At 35.3% G+C, this 24,539-nt stretch overlaps 1 protein-coding gene across 6 annotated transcripts in view; it reads left to right on the top strand.

Moving 5' to 3' along the window:
* The window catches only part of ZNF800 (zinc finger protein 800), a 49,372-nt gene that overhangs the window by 8,373 nt on the left and 16,460 nt on the right, over positions 1-24,539 (top strand). For 4 of the 6 annotated variants that reach the window (XM_047694167.1, XM_047694168.1, XM_047694169.1 and 1 more), the window contains exons 4-5: positions 8,110-8,253; positions 10,395-12,087. In XM_047694167.1, coding sequence (XP_047550123.1) covers positions 8,110-8,253; positions 10,395-12,087 — 1,837 coding nt within the window. Of the gene's footprint in view, positions 1-8,109; positions 8,254-10,394; positions 19,146-24,539 lie in introns of those variants that run through there. The other 2 variants (XM_047694172.1, XM_047694171.1) reach the window with 2 other exon arrangements.

Below are 24,539 nucleotides of genomic sequence, written 5' to 3'. Positions count from 1 at the left end.
ATAGGTTTCTTTTTTAAAATCCAAAATTTGAAATGAATAAGATTATTTTATACTTCAGTTTATTATAGTGTTATTTGATTAAGAAGTTAGAATTTGTTCATTCATAAATGCTTTGTCTTATAAAATACACCTTTTCAAGAAGATCCTGTTCTCAAAATCTATGTTTAACTTTGGAAGATGAATATTTAGAAATGAAATTGTTTTCTTTTTGCATTGTGCTCATGTCTGTTTCCTGTATTTGCTATTTCTTTAGCAGAAGTGTCTGTGAAATGGGTAAAATGTTCTTTTTTAAATGTCCCCTTCTGACCTTTTAAATTCACATTTGCCTTCTGAGTTATGTTTTATTTAGGAAAATTCTGAAAATACTATAAATTTAATTCTGAGTACCCAGTGATTTAAATTAGAAGTGATTTAGAAATATGCTTAGCAATACAAAGAACTAATTTTGGATTTAAAGAAAGGAATTCTTTTACTTTGTTAATGTGACTCAGAACTAAGCAATTTTAATTTCCTCAAGATTGTAATCTCTTCATCAGTATAATCTAAAGTTTGCTAAGGTAGCTCTTTGGCACTGAAGTATCCAAGCCCTGGCTAACTGAAACTTTGGGAGGATAGAACGGAAGTTTGGGCCACATGACTTAGGGACGAAGATCCATTCTTACCCTCTAAGTTCTTCCTGGTCCTATTCTACTCTCAGTCACACCTTCAGTGACTCATTTCTTTCTAGACTTTCCATTGCAGCTGGGTTACAGACACTGCATTTAAAAGAACTATCCAAAGTCTGTGCTTTTGCTTTCACTAACGTATGGAGGCTAAATCAGGTGGGGCATTAGTAATGTGTTAGGATATCTAGCTTAATCTTTAAGCTCAGATAGTTGTCTTCAGCTATTATACCATTTCTAAGTTACTCACCTTCTGTCCACACTTGGCTGTCTGTGACCTGGTATTAATTCCTACCCAAGATGGAAGTTCATAAAAGGCTGAGGAATGAGTTAACTCATTTTTTTGGTCTGCCAGCCCCACATGTGCTGTACTGACTGCATGATCAGTTTTGACTTGTTTTCTTTGCCTCACACTTTAGTCTTTACTTTGGACTGTTTTTCTGGTTTTAAATGATAAATCTTTCTTGACCTCTGGTATCTTTTTATTTCTGGCCACTTCACTTGTAAATTAATTTGAATAGATTTTTCTTTCTGGAATTAATTAATATTCCTATATTGGAATAAGTAATATTGTTGGATTAAGTCATAAGTGCCCGTGGTTTAAAAATAATAAGGAAGTATAAAAGGATGTATAGAAATACAAAAATAGGGGCGCCTGGGTGGCTCAGTGGGTTAAGCCGCTGCCTTCGGCTCAGGTCATGATCTCAGGGTCCTGGGATCGAGCCCCGCATCGGGCTCTCTGCTCGGCAGGGAGCCTGCTTCCTCCTCTCTCTCTGCCTGCCTCTCTGCCTACTTGTGATCTCTCTGTCAAATAAATAAAAATAAAAATCTTTAAAAAAAAATAAAAAAATAAAATACCCTTTGGGGAAAAAAAGAAATACAAAAATAAGTCTCTGCTCAGGCAGCCACTGCTACATGATTTATGTGTCTTCTTCTAGAGACCCTGTATACATGTACAAGCATAAATCCCTCACTTTTCCCCCCAGTACTAATGGTAGCTGATTCTGCACACTGTTATGTATTTTTGCTTTATTAACAGTACATTTTGCTGTTGTTTGACATTTGTCCATAGATAGATACCTCATTTTTTAGAAGGTTGCCTATTTTGCTCCAACCTACAGATTCTACTCTGAAATCCCTGATGGTTTAATGACTTTGAGACATGCTGTTTGCTCTGTATCCCTGGCTTCTGTACTATCTTGACTGGGTCCTGCCTTTTGCTAGAGTGCTGCCTTAGCTCTGTTAGTCCTTCTAGGATCACATCTGTGACTCGATGTCTTCAAATTTATCTTCTTTTTATTGACACTTTAATTTTAGCTTCCTTTCTTCCTGACCTCTCTCCCCAAACTGGAACAGAATTTTAAGTAACAACAACAACAAAAAAGGTGTACTTCGATGAGACATTTATTAACATCGATTTAATTGAGCTTAATATTCTTTCTTAGTCTCTCAGTCTTCTGGTAGAGGCAAAGGAGCTATTGAATGCCCTAAGATTAGAAACAGAAAAATGGGGAGAAAAGAGAAGGATAATTATTTAGTCTAATATTCATGGAGAGAAAAGAGAAGGATAATTATTTAGTCTGATATTCAAAAATGGTCTTTCTTATGAAGTCGATATTGTTTTTTTGAATCCTTGAAATATATAAGGTTATAAAAATATATATAATATCATAGAAAAAAGATTCTATAAAATACACTACTACTATGTGCAAGGAAGAGCATCTTTTCTGACTCTTAGGGAGGAGTGAATTGTAATGAAAAATGAGAATTAGCTTTGTATGGTATTTGCTATTGTCATTATCATCTTAGGTTTGGTCATTTAACTTCTTAGAAGAGTTTTTTGTTTTGTTTTGGTTTTGTACTGTTTAAAACATTACCTGCATTTAGTGTAAGCTGTTTCTGGATGGTGATGCCTTAGTCCTGACTACAAACAAAAACTGAGGATGGAAGTGTGATTTTTCGGAGATATATAAGATAAGAGAGCATCATTATCATATAGGTTTTGTTTTTTGTTGTTACATAACAATTTTAGGAAATTTAAAATCAGACTAGATATTTTTTGCATGAATAAGACAGATGTAGATTTATTTGTTTGATTTGTTCTTATATTCTTCAAAGAATGTTATCTGAGGCTATGTTCTTAGAGGAGCAGACATTTATATTAGTCTGGGAATTTCTTAAGGGCACAAATCAGATCCTTCACTTTCATGTTTCCAGTAATAACATTGTAAACTCATATTTAGTAGGTGTCCAAAAAATGTTTGTAAGATGAAAATATTAACCAAGTGGCACTAGAATCATTTTGTTCTGCTTATACATTTATTGTAGTATGTAGCACTGTTCCATAATTAACCTAGTAATTTTTTTTAAAGATTTTTTTTTTTTAATTTATTTGACACAGAGAGAGATCACAAGTAGAGAGAGAGAGAGAGAGGAGGAAGCAGCAGGCTCCTTGCCTAGCAGAGAGCCTTGATATGGGACTCGATCCCAGAACCCTGAGATCAGGACCTGAGCTGAAGGCAGAGGCTTAACCCACCAAGCCACCCAGGCAGCCCAACCTAGTAATTTTTTAAGAAAGATTTTATTTATCCATTTGAGAGAGAGAGAGCACGCACAAGCAGGGGGAGAGGCAGAGGGAAAGGGAGAAGTAGACTCTCTGCTGAGCAAGGAGCCTGATGTGGGGCTTGATCCTAGGACCCTGAGATCATGACCTGAGCTGAAGGCAGACTCTTAACCATCTAAGCCACCGAGGTGCCCCTAACCTAGTAATTTTTTTTAACCAACTCTTGCAGGTGGTAGTTTTAAGAAATCAATTTAAATTTTCTTAAATTAGGGGCGCCTGGGTGGCTCAGTGGGTTAAGGCCTCTGCAATCGGCTCGGGTCATGATCTCAGGGTCTTGGGATTGAGCTCCGCATCGGGCTCTCTGCTTAGCGGGGAGCCTGCTTCCTCCTCTCTCTCTCTCTGCCTGCCTCTCTGCCTGCCTCTCTGCCTACTTATGATCTCTGTCTGCCAAATAAATAAAAAATGAATAAAATCTTAAAAAAAAAAAAAAGAAAAAAAATTTTCTTAAATTACCCCCCCCTTTAAGAACTTTTGTTAAGGGATGATCAGTTAGAAATTTCCTTCATAAACTGGCCTTGGAAATCAGTTTTGACAGGAATTACAGCTTTGCTTGCAGTGCGTTTAAACAGTCATGTTAAAAATGATTAAGCTCATGTGTGAATCATAAAGCAAGCAGTATACCATTTAAAAATCATTACTGCTACAACTTAAAATGGTCATTGACCAACATATCCATATATTAAGGAAAAAAATGAAAGCTTATCTTTGGCACAGAAGAGTTAGAATTAATATCTCATCATGTAAAGTGACTGCCCCTCCACCCTAATGTAAAACTGAATACTGATTCCTTTTGAAAAAAAATCTTGTAAATATTTTTCTCAGTACATACAATGTATTTGATGTTAAGGAATAGCATATGACGAAACCCTTGTTGGGGTTTGAGTAATTTTTACTGAGAATCTATTATGAGAATCTGAAATATTCACTAATTAGTTAATTTCTAATCATCAAAAGCCTTACTCTTTGGAGGGCTGTTTTTTTTTTTTTTTTTTTTTGAAAGATACTGATTAATCAGTAAACAGTGACTTCTAAGATAGTTCTAAGATATAGGGCAAGAAAACGTTACTCATACAGGAAAAGGAATAATTAGGAGTAAGATTATGCATGGGTCTCTTTCAGGATCAAGGGCAGTGGAAGAACTTTATGTTGCTGTCCAGATGACCATGTCTGTTGTCTCAGGTGACAGAAAGTTTTAGCTGTTAACAGAGGCACAGATGATTGGCTGTGTCTAATTGTTAATGAGCAGAGCAGTCAAAAATGGTAGCTAATGAGACCATTATGTCCAAAGCCATTATGACCACATGGGAAAAACATCAAAACCTTAAATGACAGCTAAAACTAGCTTAGGGAAAAACTTCTATTGTCTGTATTTACGGAATGGGCAACGTCTTATTTTTCTTATTTGTAAAGTGTGTAAGTTGAATTAGAAAAATCTTTGAGGTCTTTTTTTGGCTTCCCAGGCAACTTTATTATACCCTAAAAAAAAACCTATAGAGAAGGTTTCCTTAAACATAAAGCTTCTAATATGTTATTTAACAAACCTCAGTCAGGCATAGTCCTGAGAGGTGGGGATATAGTCGATGAGCATTGAAGGTATCTTCTCCATCCTTTTAGAGCCTCCAGCTTAATGGGACTACAGAAAAATAATTAAAAGATACTGGGATAATACAGTACAGATGTATAGGGTGCTGTAGGAATAGGGGTGAAGAATTCATAACAAAAACCAGGAATCAGAAGGCTTCCCGGGGGAAGTGACTTCTAACCTGGAATTTTGTTTGTTTTAAGATTTTATTTATTAGAGAGAGAGAGAGAGAGTGAGCATGAGAGTGGGGAGGGTAGGATGCATGACTCGATCCTGGGGCTTAAACCTGGGGTTTGATTCTGAGGCTTGATTCTGGGGCTAGATCCTGGGTCTCGAACCTGGGTCTCAATTCTGGGACTTGAACCTGGGGCTCGATTCTGGGGCTTGATCCTGGGGCTAGATCCTGGGACTCCAGGGTCCATGACCTGAGCGGAAGGCAGTCACTTAACCAACTGAGCCACCCAGGCTCCCCAGAGTTTGAAGGATTACTAGAAGTGAGCCAGACCGGGGCAGTGGGAGGAAAAAAAACATAGGTGAAGTCCTGAGAAGAGAGAGAAACAATTTGGTGAACCCATGGCTCTGAAAGAAATTTGATGTACCTGTGTCAACACAACTGTGCTTGTGTGTGTGTGTGTGTGTGTGTGTGTGTGTGTGTGTAGGTGGGATGGGGGTGGGGGAAGGATTTGTGAATGATAATTAAGATTGATGAGTTAAGGATAGGGCCAGAGATTTTGGGGGGGGGGATGCTATTGGAAACAAATATATACTCTGCTGAATATAACTAGTTCTATAACCAGGACTAAACAAGAATACCTATCTGTTTCTCTTTAAATTTTTAAAAAGGATTTTATTTATTTATTTGACACAGAGAGAGAGATCACAGGTAGGCAGAGAGCGAGAGGGGAAGCAAGCTTCCCGCTGAGCAGAGAGCCCAATGTGCGGCTTGATCTCAGGACCCTGAGATTATGACCCGAGCCGAAGGCAGAGGCTTAACCCACTGAGCCACCCAGGTGCCCCCTCTTTAATTTTTAATTAATTACTTTTTATAGTTGAGCAGACCTGATGGACAAAGTGAGATCTCTGATTTAGGGATGCAGTCTTGTATTTTTAGCAGTAACTGTTTTTTGTGTATAACCTCATACTTCCTATTTAAATCTTCAATTGGGTTCTTAAACCTAGTTCAGCTTGTTTTTGCATTCCTCTTCAATCTTTTTTTTGACTGTTTTTAAAGGCAGAATTGAATCTTTAGTATGGGTCTAGCGGGTATTTCAATTTGGAATTAAAGTGCACAAAATTTTCTGTTTTCCTCTTACTGGTGCTACACTTAACTATACTTCTGTAGATAGGTTAGGCTTACCTAAAATATTTTTATCATCAGTCTACCTCTCATAGTTTGTCAGTCACTTAGGAGATTAACTATGAACTAAACAAAAGCAGTCTTTTGTAAGTATATTTTGTAATGCGAAGTGGACTAAGAAAGTGCGTGCGTGTGTATGTTTGTGTGTATGTGTATGTATGTATGATTTTTACCTTTTTTTTTAAGATTTTATTTATTTATTTGACAGAGAGAGAGAGAGAGAGATCACAAGTAGGCAGAGAGACAGGCAGAGAGAGAGGGGGGAAGCAGGCTCCCTGCTGAGCAGAGAGCCCGATGCAGGGCTCGATCCCAGACCCTGAGATCATGACCTGAGCTGAAGGCAGAGGCTTAACCCACTGTGCCACCCGGATACCCTGATTTTACCTTTATATTAAGAATAATACTCGGGCTGTCCTCTGAATCTTTTTAAATTTATATTTTCTGATTTCGTGGTAATATGGTTTAGTGCAGTAAACCATTGATTCTGATTTGAGAAATGATGGTGGAAATGATTTCATTATATTTATTTTTTCCCAGTAGAAACCCAGATGTGTAATTTAATTTTTCTGGGATTTAGGTTCATATTTTCTTTCATGATTGTCTAAGATAGGTTTGGTTTGGTGTGTTCATTTTAGAAGATGGATAGTATAGTGTGTTTACTCTTTAGTAGTCCCAGAGCTTAACAGAGTGTCAAGTACTTGTGGAATGATAGAAGGACACTTTGCACCTAGATAGTTTTAAAGGTTTTTTTCAGGACATGTTTAATATTGAAGTCAATATTATTAGCATCTTTTTTATTTGAGGCAATTAAAAGCTAATTAATTAGTAAAGCATGGCAGATCAATTTTGTCAATTTACTTGTGGCAAAAACCTGTAGGAAATAATGGCAAATTTAAATTTAAATTTAAAACACAAATTCCATTTGTGTTTTATTCCTGGTGGATGTTCTTACTTTAAAGATTGGATGCTCATTGCCATTTTTTTCCCCCTGCCTTTTGGTCTTGTGTCATAATGCTTAGATTCCCTGTATCAATGGCATTTCTTCAACTAATTTTAATATTGAGCATTGCCAGAGCTGAATACTTTGTAGTTATAAATAAGACAGGTTTGGTCTTGGCTGCTTTGGAGTTTATAATCTAGTGGAGAAGACAGGCTTTAAATTAGTTTAAACTGTAAACTATCAGTATTTAATTAGTTGCACTTGGAGTGAGTTTTTGAGGGAGAAAGGCTTTGAATAAATTTATAGTGGTATCAGGAGGCCTAAGCAAAGTTAAAATTATGGATAAGGATTCTATATTCTGACACTCAATGACCATAATCCCATGTTGGCCCAGAACCTGAAGTAATTTGAGCTGAGTTTAAAAAGAAAAGTCACATGCAGTCTTGTGACAGTTTCGACTTTCTTTAAGGAATCAGGAAAACGTATTACAGAACTCCATGTTCACGTCTTAATGCAGAAGGGAGCAGCGAGAAACTTTGGCAAGGAGTAGGGGGTTGGTGGAGGAGGGGTATGTTTAATTCTTTTCCCTTCCATATCTATTGAATCAGAATCTCTAGAGGGGGTTCATGTACATCATTATTCCCAGGTTATTTTGATGATCAGCCAGATGTTGAAACCACTGTTGGGATATCCTAAGAATTGATTGGCTGCTGAATTAGAAAAAAAATATCAGTTTTAGCTGTCACAATATCCAGGTGATGTTAGAATTTTACTTAGAATTTAGTTTATAAGTTAGTTCTGAATACAAATGGTGGAAATTGGCAATTGCCTGTATTTTGTTTGCAAAGAGTAATTGCACTTTGGATTGTCAACAGTGGTTGCCCAGTTTAAAAATGCACATTAAATTTACCTTTTGTGTTAAGTTTTATTTTCTTTTTCCTTCAGGAACTAAACAACTTAAGCACATTTTATTAAAAGATGTGGACACCATTTTTGAATGTAAATTATGCCGCAGTCTCTTCAGAGGATTACCAAATTTAATTACCCATAAAAAATTCTACTGCCCACCAAGTCTCCAGATGGATGACAGTAAGTATTATTCATATATCCAGTTATGCATTTTACAGCTAAGTGTTCTTATACTGTAGCTATACATTTGTGTTAAAATGGTATCAATAATTTAATGATGGGGAATAAAATTAAATACTTAACGTTCATTTTCTTAGACTAGTACTTTAATATGAGTGTTTTTGTGTTTTTCTTAAAGAGGTTAGTTTTATGAGTATACTTATTTATATCAAGATATTGGATATTGTTTTTGAATGTTTATATGGACCATATAGTTTATATTCAGGATATTTCTAAGTTAAAATGTGAGTGCTTGAAGGGAGTATTGGTATTTTTCATTTCTGTTTCTTCAACAACTTGTTACATATGACTGATAATTTACTAAGATTATTCTTAAGTAAATAAGAAGGTTAGAAATAGAGCAAAGAATGAGTAAATGCATTGATTTCTTGGGGATGGTAAGAAGAACATTAAAAAATAATAACCTTTCTATTTTTTTCTGGGTCTTGATTTGAAGATCAGTTTTGTTCTCAGTGAAATTTATTTATAAATCAGTTATTTTATCAGAAATGAGATTGTGTTATAGGCCAACTTGAGATCTGAAGTAGCTTTATGTGATGAAGGCAGGTCGTAGGCTAATAAAGTCTTTGTGAAACTGAATGTTTGTTGGATTAAGTGTATTGCCCATGTATGATTAAGTTAGCAGTATATGTAACGGTATTATTTTCTTGCTTTAAAGAACTGATATAAATTCCTTAAAATATTTTAATAAGTAATAGGTTACTTTCATTATTTCTTGTTCAGGGGTTTAACTCTTTGTGGTCTTACAAATTATAGAACTTATTTGGTCCATTTGATACTACAGTTGAATTGTGGAGTTGGTGCACTTTTCAACTTAACTTTCTTGGAATGGGAATGAAATGAAAATTCCAAATATCAGAAGTACCACGGAATTACTAGCATGAAACTGATTTAAAGTATATTATAGGACATAATTGATTTAAAGTATATTATAGGACATAGTTGAAATAAGAATTTCATCTTTGGAAATTTTTCCTAGTACTAGATCTTGTTATAGTCCTATATCTTATTATACTTGTTTTTATCATTGAGATATAAACGAAAAGGCAGTCTGTAGGGATTAGTTTCAAATCTGATATTTTAATAAATAAAGTGCTAGTAGAAAATTAGTGATATTTGTGATAGTTTTCTTTGTTTTAGTGTAGAGCTGACTTTTAGAAATATAAATAAATGGATTTGTTGGATTATTGTGCACTTTCCTTGGCAATACTCATTCTAGAAGTACTTCGGTGAAAGTGTTATCCTTTTAGACACTATCCGTTTTAAATGGGAAGATTTCTAAAAGAGCAATAATGAATTATTTCTTGTTTTTAAATATCAGATTTGATGCTATATTTGTAGCTAGATTTTAGAGTTGTATGGAAACATAACCAGTGTTAGATAAATCTATTATAGGAGGAATATTTGATTTTCTATAGGGGACATAATTATTGTGCAAGTAAATAAAACTAGCTCTGTTTTTGGAATAAATCTGTAGTTTTTAATCACTTGTTTGAATGGGGTGGTATCCTGTTAAGCCCTGTAATAGCAAAGACTTTTGTACGTGTCATTCATTTTTATATCCTACAAATCTTTCTTTTTCATTTCCATAAGATCTTTAAGGGTGCCTCTCTACAAGTAGACTAGATTATTACGGATTAAGTTAATAGGAATGCTGTTATGTTTTCCAAAAAAAGAATCATTTTTTTATATAATAGTACATTCTTCATGATGTGTTATCCATCTTGGGTTATGAGAACTTTGATTTGCCTTTGCTGGCCTGAAAATTTTAGACTGAAAATTTGAAATACTCTTTTAATTGTTTAGGACATTCATGTGCTTATGTAGTTGGTGTTAAGGGCACTTAGGAGCGGAAGTAGCTCTTCAGATTGCATTTATTCCTTAACATTTGTGTACGTTGATGAGATTTTAAATTAATTTTAGTTTAATTCTAGTTTTAAAATATGTAAAAGTAGATAATGCTCTTCTAAAAATAAGCTAGTAATAAATTTTAAGATAGAGATTCATAATACATTTTTAAATATTAGATAGCTAGAGCATGCAGATGATTTCAGATTAAAATGTTGTTTTTTCCTTAACAGACCTTCCTGATGTAAATGATAAACAAAGCCAAGCCATAAATGATCTCCTAGAAGCCATATATCCAAGTGTGGACAAGCGAGAATATATTATTAAGCTAGAACCCATAGAAACTAATCAAAATGCAGTGTTTCAGTATATTTCAAGGACTGATAATCCTACTGAAGTCACAGAGTCAAGCAGTACTCCTGAACAAACTGAAGTTCAAGTACAGGAAACCAGCACTGAACAGTCTAAAACAGTACCAGTTGCAGATGCAGAGGTGGAAGCTGTAGAGCCCCCACCTGTTGAGATTGTTGCAGATGAAGTTGCACCTACATCTGATGAGCAACCTCAGGAATCACAGGCTGACTTGGAAACTTCTGACAATTCTGATTTTGGTCACCAGTTGATATGCTGTCTTTGTAGAAAAGAATTCAATTCCAGACGAGGTGTTCGTCGTCACATTCGAAAAGTACACAAGAAAAAGATGGAAGAACTAAAAAAGTACATTGAAACACGAAAGAATCCAAATCAGTCCTCTAAAGGACGCAGTAAGAATGTTCTAGTTCCAATAAGTAGGAGTTGTCCAGTATGTTGTAAATCATTTGCTACAAAAGCGAATGTAAGGAGGCATTTTGATGAAGTTCATAGAGGACTAAGGAGGGATTCAATTACTCCTGATATAGCAACAAAGCCTGGGCAACCTTTGTTCCTGGATTCTGTTTCTCCTAAAAAATCTTTTAAGACTCGAAAACAAAAGTCGTCTTCAAAGGCTGAATACAATTTAACTGCATGCAAATGCCTCCTTTGCAAGAGGAAATATAGTTCACAAATAATGCTTAAAAGACATATGCAAATTGTCCACAAGATAACTCTTTCTGGAACAAACTCTAAAAGAGAGAAAGGCCCTAATAATACTGCCAGCAGTTCAGAAATAAAAGTTAAAGTTGAACCAGCAGATTCTGTAGAACCTTCACCCCCTTCCATCACCCATTCTCCACAGAATGAATTAAAGGGAACAAATCATTCAAATGAAAAAAAGAGCACACCGGCAGCACAGAAAAATAAAGTTAAACAAGACTCTGAAAGCCCTAAATCAACCAGTCCGTCTGCTGCAGGCGGCCAGCAAAAAACCAGGAAACCGAAACTCTCAGCTGGCTTTGACTTCAAGCAGCTTTACTGTAAACTTTGTAAACGTCAGTTTACTTCCAAACAGAACTTGACTAAACACATTGAGTTGCACACAGATGGGAATAACATTTATGTTAAATTCTACAAGTGTCCTCTTTGCACTTATGAAACTCGTCGGAAGCGTGATGTGATACGACATATAACTGTGGTTCATAAAAAGTCATCCCGCTACCTTGGGAAAATAACCGCCAGTTTAGAGATCAGAGCTATAAAGAAGCCCATTGATTTTGTTCTAAATAAAGTGGCAAAAAGAGGCCCTTCGAGGGATGAGGCAAAACATAGTGATTCAAAACCTGATGGCACTTCTAACTCTCCTAGTAAAAAGTATGAAGTAGCTGACGTTGGTATTGAAGTAAAAGTCACAAAAAACTTTTCTCTTCACAGATGCAATAAATGTGGAAAGGCATTTGCCAAAAAGACTTATCTTGAACATCATAAGAAAACTCATAAGGCAAATGCTTCCAATTCACCTGAAGGAAACAAAACCAAAGGCCGAAGTACAAGATCTAAGGCTCTTGTCTGGTGAGGAACTGTTACAGAGTTTTGCTTTTTTCCCCCATCGAACTAAAAAAAATCATTTGACCATAATTTATAGCTGGTTCCATTTTAACACGTTTGCTTCCATATATCTTATGGCAATGGGAACTGCAAGAGTAATGTGCGTATTGCATTTACCTCTTCAGTGACCTTTATTCCAGTGGCTTGGGAACAAAAGTTAACTTCAGAACTTATCTTCCACAGGACAATGCAATATAGTGGTAGGTAGATGGCACAGGGTCAGTGCTTTCCTCTCAATGTTGTAAAATATATACATTTATATTGGCTTATGTTTACAATAGAACTCTTCTGTTTAACTAACTTTGCACAGGTTTAATTTGATTTAGTGACCTAGTCTACTAATTAATACATTGTAGGAAAAGTTAAATATATTAAAATGAATTTGTGAAGGCGATAATTATAGGAAAAAAGTCTTTTGAGGCACTGTAATTATTGTAAAAATTAATCTGTGATGGCTAAATAAAGTGCTGCACTCAGAAAAAAAAAATCCCCAAATTGGATTTAGAACAATTAGCATTTATTATTTACATTTAACCTAGTGCTTCCAGTCAACGGGGGAAACTTGATAGACAAAAGTTTGGATTTTTTTTTTTCCTTCTCTTTGGAAGTATGCGTTAGTTACTGTTTTTAGTTTTGATCTGTGGAAAAAGTGATTATATAGGTTCCAAATCTTAACTTTTCCCTTTTTGTTTTAAATAGACTTTTTGTGATCATTTCAACATAGTTAATATTATTAAACAGAGGTTTTTTTGTTTTGTTTTGGTTTGGTTTGGTTTGGTTTGGTTTTTTGTGGTTGTGCGTTGTAAGAAAAGGAGAATCCCTATTGGGAAGAAAGAAAAAAATTTTAATTTTTTAGAAGGTTTTGAAATAAATGTAGATTTTTAAAATGCAATATAAAATAAGGAGTAGACTCCCTATACTTGTTTTTGCAAGTCTCTCTATATTTTTAAAAGTTTACCTTCAGTACCTGTTCCCTGTATTAAGGCATTTAATATATTTAATTAGTACTAAGTTAGTTTTGGATTCAGGTTTTAAAGCAGTATACTTAGTTTGAGTGCTGAGTAGGTTAAATGTTGTGGTTTGAGTATCACACATTTTTTTTATTTGTGTGGAAACTTGAGATGAAACCACCATTTAGAAGTCATTTACTATTGTATAATTTTAAAAACAAGGTTTTATTGGTAAACTCAAAAGTGTTCATTTATTCCCATTTCTCCTCAGATAACTTCAAGTGATGTACGAAAAGGTTTGGAGTTCATTTTTGTGGAAAGACTTTAAATTGGTGTTAGAACCACTAAACGTCTTCAAATGGTACTATGAGAAAAAAAGGAAAAACAAATTCATAAATATTCAACTGTAACTGCTGTTTTCTGACTAAAATAATAACCATCTAACCACTCGTTTCTAAGGCACTGCCTCTCCCAGCACTTCCAAGTAGCTGTGACGTTACATATTGTCATCACAGTCCATCAGCTAACCACCCTTGACCTTGTGAATTTGGTCTACAGTTTCTACAAAAACATTTCAAAGTTTGTTTTCCAAACAATTTGTTGATTAAAGTGATCAACAACTTGAAGAATATATATCACCACTGGTGATTTTTAATTGACAAAGGACTATATCTTAGTGATTTTAGTTTTGTTTCACTTTATGTGGCAAAATTTTATCTGGATTGTACAGATATATTTCCTAGTGAGTATATGTTAGGACCAAAAGAGAAATTAGTATCAACAAATTATAAATATTTAGTCTACTAAATATTTGTAATAATTCTACGTTCATTTATTTCTAACTTGTTCTCTAGCACTTAAATGTTTGAACGTTTCATTCTAAAATATATAATACAGGAAAGTTCCAGTTCATTTTCATCCATGGATCATACATTTTTTATTTGTAAACATCTGAGGTTTTTATGAAAATTAAACATTCCCCCCTTTTCTTTACATTTTATACAAAGCACTTTAATAATAGATGCAACTTAATTTTTCAGTTTCTTCTTTTTTTTTTTTAAAGACCACACATTTACTAATGTTAATATGAAGGTAGTAAATAGCTTACTGATATTTTATGGATGCAGACAATCCATGCACAACCACTTCTTATGATATTAGTTTATTTCTTTAAATATTGCTAAAAAAGGATGATGGGAGTATAAACCCTGAATTTTCTCCCAAGTAAAATCTTAAATGACTACTTTAGATGATATTTGATTCTTACTGTAAAATTTGGAAAATAATGAATTCTTGTCCATTTTTGTAATCAAGATTTTAGGAAAAACAAGTACATCTATCTTTATGAAATATTGGGCAGGTTTTTGTGTATCAATATTTTGTAATTTTTAGGAAATATTTTATTTTTTAGTAATTTTTGTCAGATTATAATTTTAAAAGGTACAGCAGAGAATATACCATGTTTTTATATAGGTTCACACCTGTACTTAGGAGGGACCCTGTCCATCTATATACTTTTTGTATAAAATTTTAAAATGTTGAAGATCCACAAGGTCATAATAAAATGCTTCTATAGCTAGAAAAACATTTACCCTTCCCAGTGCTTTGCACTAAAATATACTGTGAAAGGAAACTAGAAAGACTGTAACTGTTGCTGGAAATGTTCTATATTGAATGTACATGCTCTTGTTGGAAAAATGTACTATATGTGATGGAAATAAACCAGACTCAAAGTTATTTCAGCTAAATGTGCTTCAACAAAGGTGCATTGGTTGAACCTTAAATGTTTTATCAAATTTAAGTTTATTCAGTTACTATGAGCAGCTACACTTGAATTATACCCTGATAGTTTTATTTTTAAGAATTAGATTGATAATTTCTCTTTAATTTAAAAACAGATTGACTTTTCCACGTATAGAAAACTTGTACTTATAGATCTAACTTTAATGATTAATAGCATAATATATTTAGGGAACTAAATGTGTAGGTGGTTTTTCATTTATAAACCATCTTCATTAGTTGCACATTATTAAATCTGTATGTTTGACTTTTGCAAGGTGTTATCTTTTATGCATTCTTACACACGACATATTCCAAAGATATTTTCCAGACTTAAGTACCTACAACCAGTGAAAAGATACGAGTATTCCTAAAAAGCTGGAGTGGCTCTTTGCTGTAGCCTCTCATCTGCATATCAGCCTCTTGCTCTCTATTTTACTTTTTAAATACTGTAGGGAAGAAAGAAAAATAGCTTGATGTGGGTGGAGGGGAGCCCAATTGCTGGAATTCCTTACTGCAGCTCACCTATTTTCATAATACCATTCACATTTTGTCTCCTCTGTCATAACTCTAGGGCCACAGAGTAGGAATTTAGAAGGAGGAATTGAGGATTCCAAGGACTGTCAAAAGGTTTCATCTGGGTCATAGAAGAAAAAATAGCACTATGTCAGGAGGTGTCTATCTAAATTAGAATTGCCTAGAGAGAGTAGGAATATTTTATTACAGTAGACAAATCAGTGGCTTATGGCAGATAGGCATTAGAGGCTAAATCAGGACAAGTTTAAAAAGGTAGAATGAACAGGTAAGAAGTTATTAGAAATTCTTTGTTCTTCCTATTTCTTTCTGGTCTTCATCCTTACTTTTTGGTTTTATTTTGACTTGTGAGCTCTGTCTTCTCAGAGGGCTCTGGCCTGAGGCTCTTAAGGAGAACAGTCTTAAGAAATTTGTGCCAGAAGCTTTTCTGCATACAGGCTATATGAGCAAATATTTATAGCACTTTTTGTTGTGGGGACAAGTAGTTAAGGAGGTAAAGAGCCATCAAAACCTGCTTATTTTATATTAAAACCTTCTGGCTACAAATTATATCTACTTTTGCTGTTCTTTGGTCAGTTAAGAGTTTTCCTACAGAATTCAACCCCTCCTGTTTCCTGAGATACCTTCCACATCTAACTGCAGTGGAAGAGAAGAAACAATAAAAAGTATGGCTTGCCTTTCAACTTCCTAATTTTGGATAGTGCAAGTGAGAGCTGGAGGAGGTATGGCTGACACGTGGCAGGTGTTCATTAGAACATACAGATAGACCTTGAATGCATAATAATTGCTTTTTGTTGTTGTTTTGCTCATGTCTCTCTCCCCCCCCCTCCTCCTTCCCTACTTCAGGAAGAAAACCTTCTTCTTGAAGAATTCATGTATTTTTGCAGAATATATATGTTACACATCCTTAATTTTTGGCTTACTTATGTAGATATGAGCTAAGTTTTTGGTTGACAGATTGCTTGTATTATTGAAAAGTACCTTTTTTTTCGGAATAAGGAATATTGCTTTATGATCTATACTTAGTTTGCTTTAAAGAGCCTATAGATTCAGTAGCAGAGAATTATGTGGTTTTGCTATTGTTTTAGACTGTGGGTATGAATGGAGGTTTCTCAGTAGGTGTTTTGGCAAGAAGATATGGAGATAGGCATGAGTGTGCATCATTTCCTGTTGTGAAGTTGCAAAAGATCTTTTCAAATAGCATGACCACTGGATAAAAATGTTTATTAAACTTTAGATTTCCAGAAAATATTTCCTGGAAATACCCTAGATCCTTACTTAGGAGTTTTAGAAGCTACATTTTTGATGGAATCAGGTTACCAGGATTATGATTTAGCTGTGGATCTCTTAGTTGATCAGAAGCCGAGCTCTAAGATGTGCAGTATGATGTTGGCTGTTCTGTTAGACAAAATCCCTCTGTACCCTGTGCTATTTTTTCTTTCTTTTCTGACTTTAAAAGCTAACAGAAACCTCAGGATTGGAAAGGAGTAAGGATCAGCAATCTTAAGAATGGCTATTACTTGTTTGGTTTCTAAGGCATTAGACACATGATAGAATCCTGAATAAAACATGTTTCACTTAAACTCACCTGCAGTTATTTTGGCTTTTCTAACTTTGAAACTCATTCCTTCTCTCTCTTAGAATTTGTTTCTGTACCATTTTACTCTGAGTTCTCTTGAATTTCTGGCTCTTTCCTTTTTTCTCTTCTGGTTGATTAACAGAGATCCTTAGTACCAAGATAGCCAAAATGTTTTTTAAGAAGGTAAGAGGGTAGAAAGTCAGCTTATTTCTTCCTGAATCTTCATCATTCTAAATTCTGCTGGTTGGGTTTATTATTTCTTTTTGAATTGCTGCTTCTGCATGTATTCTCTACCACCACACCACAGACAGAGGGGAACTTGATGATGACCATAGTTGTGTCTGGTTGGGAAAATGCCCACAGTTGGAGGTTTTGCTGTTTGTGTCCATTCAGCAGAGTTAATTTGCTTGATTGTATGTTTTTGAAGTCAGGGACTGTGTCTTGGTAATTTTGTTTAGTGCCTAGCACATTTCATGTATACCCAGGCACTTTAAATAAAAACTTGATAATGGTATTAAAGTAAGTGATAGTCTTTTCCATCTTAAAATTGTGCTGACATTTACTGTGAGACTTTGGGTCTTCATTTCATAAACTTTCATTACCTCCATGTTGACTTTACTTATTTTAGAAAATGCTACCAGTACTAAAATGAGTATTTGTAATAATAAACAGAACTGTTAGTAGTAGATAGTGATAATGAACATTCATGGGAGTGCTTACTGCATGCCAAGCACTCTACCAATCCTTTCCATCCAAAATGCCCCTCATCTACCAAGAAGATCCACCAGTAAAATCCACCAGTAAGAACTGTTACTTCATTATTTCCATTTTATAGAATAGGAAGTTGAAGCTTAGAGTTCAGTGATTTACTTAGGTTCACATAGCTAGTAAATTACAGAATTGAGACTTGACACTAGATCTGAGTACAAAGCATGTGCTCTTAATCTGTGCATGTCACATTTATTTGCACATTATACCATTTGCAAAGCAAGTTTGCTACATTACCTTATGGGCAGTTTAGTATAATGATCTGGAGCTAGATTAGTTGGTGAAATTTATGGATCCACACGTTATTTCGTGTGTGACTTTGTACAAGTTACTTAAAACATTCTCTGCCCTAGTTATCTCACCAATGAAATGGGGATAATAGTTCTGAGGATAAAATAAAAAGTATATGTAAAATATTTAGAATAGTGTTTGGCATGTTACAATAAATGTTAGATATGGTTACTGTAAGTGATTTTCATGGCATTTTAAAGTGTGTAATTTTTTTATTACCACTCTAAGTTTAGATCAAAAGGGTGCTTTAGAAGAGAGAACTTTATTGCTGCATGTCAGATTTTAATTGCTGCTTTGTATTTAATTGGGACAATGAAGACACGTAACCGTATTACTATTTGCTGTCGATTTTCTGATCAGATATTACTAGTTTACCATTCTTACTCAGATTTTTCATTTGTCTTGAAAAAGATAGCAGGTGGTTGTAAGCACATTCATTTTAAGTTAGGCTTTATTTTTATGTTACTCCCCAGAATAACCCCTCTGTCTTAAAATTCTCATTAGTATCTGCCCTATCACAAATATTTTATTTTTGGTCGTGTGCAGAATATTGACATGGAACAAATTTTAACTGAGTGACACAGCTGAAATGTTTCTAGAAAACAAAGATATATGTGCAGTACTATTTGAAAGAAAGCTTCAATTATGGAGCTAGTGGATTCTTCAGGAAAGCACGATTTGGTCCAGGTCAGGAATTTTGTTGGTAAATGGGTCATGAAGAGCTAAGAAGAAATGGTACGTTTTCAAGAGTCTTGCCACTGGTAGTCATTAGAGGCAATACTTAAAATTTCAACTAAGGCCCAAGTACTGTTAGATTATCTGCTGAGAGGGTTTACCCACACACCTGCCTGTTCTCGATTTTGTTTTTTTAACAATAAGATAATAAAAATTTTAGTATTTAGGGACATGTATAATTAGCAACATCAGAGAACCTTTGTCCATAAGTTTGGATGAACCTTCATACTCTGAACTTCAGATCAAGTGCTGGGGTTCCATCACCTGTGTTGTGTGGCTTTGTAGTGATTTTGATGCTCAAATACTTGTGTCAGGTGCCGGGAGCATATTCCTGTCACACAGACACTATAATGTTTAAGGAATAGAATGATATGCTTGAAAAAATAGCCAAACCAAAATTAAAAAAATAAAAAAACTCTCACCCTGAATGCTTGAGCAATAATAACTTGCACCCTATCTGTGTGTCCTGCTTAATATAATCTATCTAGGTGTCCCTGCTTTATATAATCTCATAACACTTTCAATAGGAGAGTGTGTAATGATGTTATATCGAGAGGAAAAGTTATTACACCAAAATGAACCCCAAGTGCATGAAACTGTTATTACAACTCAGGTTTTGAATATTGGTTTTTAATCTCTTCTGTCTGTGGGATTAGCTCTGAGAAATGGAACTGTGGCTTTTAGTGAGCTTTTCTTTCTAAGCTGTGCAAAAGTATTTTTTAAAGAAGCTGAGATTCTTGCATAGATTGGTGCTTTGGTAGATCTGAACCCTAAAATATCTGTTAATTGTGACTGGTAGCTTTTATTTTGGAGAGAAAGGAAAAGCAAGGAATACTTTTCTAAGAAAAAAAATAGTGAAGACTTGGAAAATACTGTGTGCGTAAATGTGATTGAATTATATGAAAAAAATTATACTTTTAGGGAAAGGATTTTTATGTAGTTTTCTTGAATTTTTGACATATAAGTTGTTAGGGGTGTTTTGTACAAGCTTCTCTAGGAGAGTGGCTTTGTCATTTTCAAGCCTTTGATCATTAGATATTTTTGGAATTCCTTGGAATTCAATGTGTTGGGCATTTATAGATGGTTGAGACTTTTCTGAGCTTCATTCTCCTCTGTTTGAATGGACAGGTTTCGAGGTGTTAAGATAGGCTAATGGGACTATCATAAAGATAGGCAAGAACACAGTTTATGAGTAATTTTCAGTATGTCCTCAAGTTAAACTTTTTTCAAAACATTTTCTTGGTTTTCCAATTTGTCCTTTCTTTGCTTGGCCATCTTGAGTAGTCAGGTATTGTTTTCTTGTAATCCAAGAGAACAAAATCACTTCTTTGCCATAAAATTCAGACACAAACAGATTATTGGCTGCACAAGAGGAAGAGATGGTTTTGTTTCCTGTAACTTCTCTGAATCTCTTCTTAATCTCTAAGTGCACAGTTATAATGTTAGGAATTGTAAAATTTTAGGGTTGAAGATGCTTCTTTGAGGTTCCCCCCCTTTTTTTCCTAAAACAGCTAACTAGAGCTAAGTAACAGTGTCTTCAAATCCCAGATGCTATAAGATGGAAATAAGACCCATAATGCTTGTATAACTACCCACCACCCAGTTTGCCTTGTCATCTAACTGCAGGTGTGTGAGTGCATATGCACTCATATATAAAAATATTGTACCACATTTTTTTTTTTTTTGGTTGCAAGCAAGACAGAGTTTTACTTGGTCTGTAGCTAGTGATGAGAAGTTTATAGATAGCTTTATGTGGGAAATAAGGGAGATTGTAGTGGCCAGACATTATATACAAATTGGGTTCACCGTATAGCTTTCAACTAGGTCTTAATAGAAACTGGGAAAAAAAAAAAAATCAGTGCAACTCTAGTGACTGGGTGTGGTCCTCTTAGGAGCAGAAGTATTACTTCTCTGCTGCTATTAGTCCTTTGCAAGATTCTGCTTTTACTTTTTATTTTTAAACTAATTACCTCATTCTGTATCTTGTCAGTGTGGTTGTAACTCCCTCATTACTTCTGCTGCCTGCATTTTCTGTCTTTCAGCTAGCTTTCCCTCTGTATAGCTTGTGTTCAGACTCCTGTAAGAGAAGATCCAATTGGTTGTGTTAGGTACATTTCTTGTTGGGCAAATGTTTGATGCCAGGCCTCTATAGGTTGCTGGCTGTAAGTGGCTCTTCACAGATTGGGTGCTCTTGGGATATGCGCTCTCTGTGGCTCCTGTCATTGGTGATCTTGGTGGCATGTCAGTGACATAAAACATGTCCCTGGACTCAGTAAAAGGCATCTGGGTAGGAATCTTTTAGAGAAAGCATCTGGATAGTCCTAGAATGGTAATCATCTTTCCAGTACACATGATTTTCTTCTATTTTAATGGTGATATAATTAGGATAAAGGGTTAGTGCACTTACCATGAAGAGTCCTGCATAATATATAGAATTGAATCTATTATACACCTGAAACTAATAGAACACTGTATGTTAATTTTACTACAAGTAAGGAAAAAAGTCGGAGTTTATAGGTACCAGATGGTGTGAATCTGTTTTGCTCTGGGGGGAAAAAAATACCCACCCCAAACCCAGAGAGATGATAAAATTAAAGGTAGCCTGGGGGTTTACTCTTCTGTCTTACAGCACCAGTCCTTTTCCATACTGGGAAAATGTGGGAAAGTTTTCTGGTCAGCATCTGCAGTTGATTTTCTGAACTGATTCGTGGTGTTTCCATCTTTGGCTTTGCAGATTCATAGCCTGAAGTTTTCACCCAAAAAGAACCATTACATCTCCTGTAACAGCATATTAGGCCATTCTGTCAATTGCGGCTGCTTACCAGACACCTCCAATTACGCTGTAGAGTTTGAGCTGGTGATTGAGTGAATCTTTAATGCATTGCTTCTGCTTTTCTACTTGTATTTTCCATATTTGGGTTTACTTTGCAATAGCCGCTTTATATCCTTTCATTCATTCCTTCAGTGACACATACTGTTGAGTGTCCATCATGTGCCTGACACTATTCCATTCTTTTGGGGGAAATGGAATCATACAGTGATTAAAGCATGGATTTTTAAGAAACATGCAAACCTGAGTTCAAGTCTGGCTCCTTAACTTACTAGTTATTTACTCTTTCTAAGCTTTAGTTTTCTGGTATGTAAAATGATTTATTAGAGGCTACCTTATAGGTAGGTTTTTTTGTGGGATTTTATACAAATTTAGTGATATATGCCTGGCTCAAGTAAGAGCTCAGTAAATGTGCATTATTACTGTTATAGTAATCACTAAAATTGTTATCAATTTGCTGCTGAAATACTTTCTCACACTTAGTTTCTGGTTATCTTGCTTTGCCGTTTGCAGTTCGTTGCCTTTTTGTTGGCATTAATCCAACCGTTTAATGAAAAGTCAGATGTAACATCTGTGATAAAGCCAAGATACACAGCAGTTTATTAAGTTAGAACGTATTATTTTATGGGTCTTTAATCTGCTGCCATTTCTGATAGCACCTTTTGCTGATTGTTGAAGAATTTGTTGAACTTTTCATATAATTTTGCTTTGTGGTTAATGTCTTACAGAAGCATGTATAGTTTCAGTAGCAAAACTCAAAGCAGCTTTCGGTTTTATTCTTTTGTTGTAAGCATTCGCTGTGAGTACATGAATATACTCTGAGTTTCTAAGCAAGAATTATGTCTTCTCTCTGTATCACCAGTGCCTCACAGTGTACCTGGCATAAAGCAGGTGCTAAGAGAACGCTGAAGGAAGGAAAGGGGGGAGGCAGGAACATGACATCAGTTATCTTCTGGTTTATCATTAGTCCACAATATAGCTTTCATTTTAAACTCTTCTTACCTTTACCTCATCTTCTGATCTATATAGTTTCTCTACCTGTGAGTTCCTCTTTGTTTCTGTTACTGATGGCTTCTGTTTTCCTCCTTTGTGTGAGCCTCTTAGCTTCTGCCATTGCTGCTCAGTAATGGTGACAGATGAAAACTCATGAGAGTGCTGTATTGACTGTATACACTGTAAGTAATCCATAATCAATTGCACACCGTATGGGTGTACATTTAGTGATTTTTTTAGATAATTCCTTTAAAGGTTCACTTTTGTTTAATTCATGCCTATTGAATTCTTTGAAGTGCAGCTCACATTTCCCTTCTGTCCTACTCCCCGATCCAAACAAAAAGCAGGCAACTAATTTTTGATTGCTCCTTCTGTCCTGTGTGTAATCTTCGGAATTGGAATTGATCAGTTATTTCACTTATCTGTTTCTCACATTGCCTCCTTTAAAACTTTTGCACCATCCTTAAAGCCCCAAGTGTGTTTTTGCTTCCTTAGTAAGTACCTTAGCCTGTATCATGGCAAAAGATAGAGGACATTTCTTTATGTTCCCCTTCAGCATCACAATTATTTTTTGTCTTCTCTTCCTGCTTTGGTTCTTTGCAGAAAGAAGTGTTCTTCTTTTCCACACCTAACACTTACACCCTCACCAATCTTTTTTCCCAAGACCCTCCTCTCTTTCCCCCTCCCCATATTCTTCCTTTCCACAAGCTTCTTCCCTTCAACTCACAAACATGCTCAAATTCCCTTCATCCAGAAAGTAAAGTTTGCCTCCATACTTTTCAGTCGAGTTACTGCCATCTGTTCCTCCTCCTTTTCACTGTCAAGCTTCCATGTGCTTTCTTACTGCTCTGTGTTAACACTAATTTCACTGTAACTGTTCAGTTCCTTGTCTTCCTTTTCCTTTAGACTGTAAAACTCTTAGATCTGTGTCTTGATCACCACTGATTTCCTCAGGGCCTAGGATGTTTCCTGCTACATAGTAGGCATTCAGTAAATACTTGTTGAATGAACGAACAATTCATTTATGAACCATTGGCAATTTTTTTCCACCCCTACATTTCTGTTAAAAGTTTACTTGAAGGTGGGTGCCTGGGTGACTCAGTGGGTTAAAGCCTCTGCCTTTGGCTCAGGTTGTGATCTCAGGGTCCTGGGATGGAGCCCGCATCGGGCTCTCTGCTCGGCGGGAAGCCTGCTTCCTCCTCTCTCTCTGTCTGCCTCTCTGCCTACTTGTGATCTCTCTCTGTCAAATAAATAAATAAAATCTTAAAAAAAAAAGTTTACTTGAAGGACATCAATGGCAACATAAATGCTGTCTAATGACTTCTTGCTTTTCATCATGCTTGACCCCTTCATGGCCAATAATGCTTACAAATTTACTTTTCCCAGATTTTTTGGTGACTTGTAACTGGGTTACCTTGGGCTAATCTCAGCATGGTATTGCATCCAAAAAAACCAGACAGGCCCAAGATTCTTTGGAAAATAATGAATCTGTTTACTATTTTATAGAAATTTTCTAAGGAGATAAAAAGGTACAATTACATAAAGCCTAGTGAACTTCATACAAGTTATTTTACCCATCTCTCTTCCCAAATCCTCGTACAACCTGGCAGCTTCCTCCAGTGTCTTCTGTAACATTTCCCCCAAAACCTTCCATGAAGTTTCTACCAAAAAAACCCTTTTCCACTTTTCCCATCTTATTTTCTTCCAAGAATAACTTTTTTTCCGGTTTAAATCACCTTAGCCTCTCAGCTTCTTCCAGTTCTTTTCTATATCCATTATCCTGCTTAGCATTCCAAAAGTTTAGAATGTTCTCTTGATACCATCTGGTTTGCCCTTACCAACTTTCTTTGCATGTTTTTACTTAATCTTGAAGCTTTAGATCAGACACTATTTCCTTTAGTGGGTATTTCCTGACTTCTCGGTTTGGCTAGGTTTCCCCCTTGTATGTTTCTATAGT

This window comes from Lutra lutra, chromosome 11 (assembly GCF_902655055.1).
Source record: "Lutra lutra chromosome 11, mLutLut1.2, whole genome shotgun sequence".
Lineage (NCBI taxonomy): Eukaryota > Metazoa > Chordata > Mammalia > Carnivora > Mustelidae > Lutra > Lutra lutra.
The sequence above is the reverse complement of the archived record's forward strand: the minus strand, read 5'-3'. Positions and strand labels throughout refer to the sequence as shown.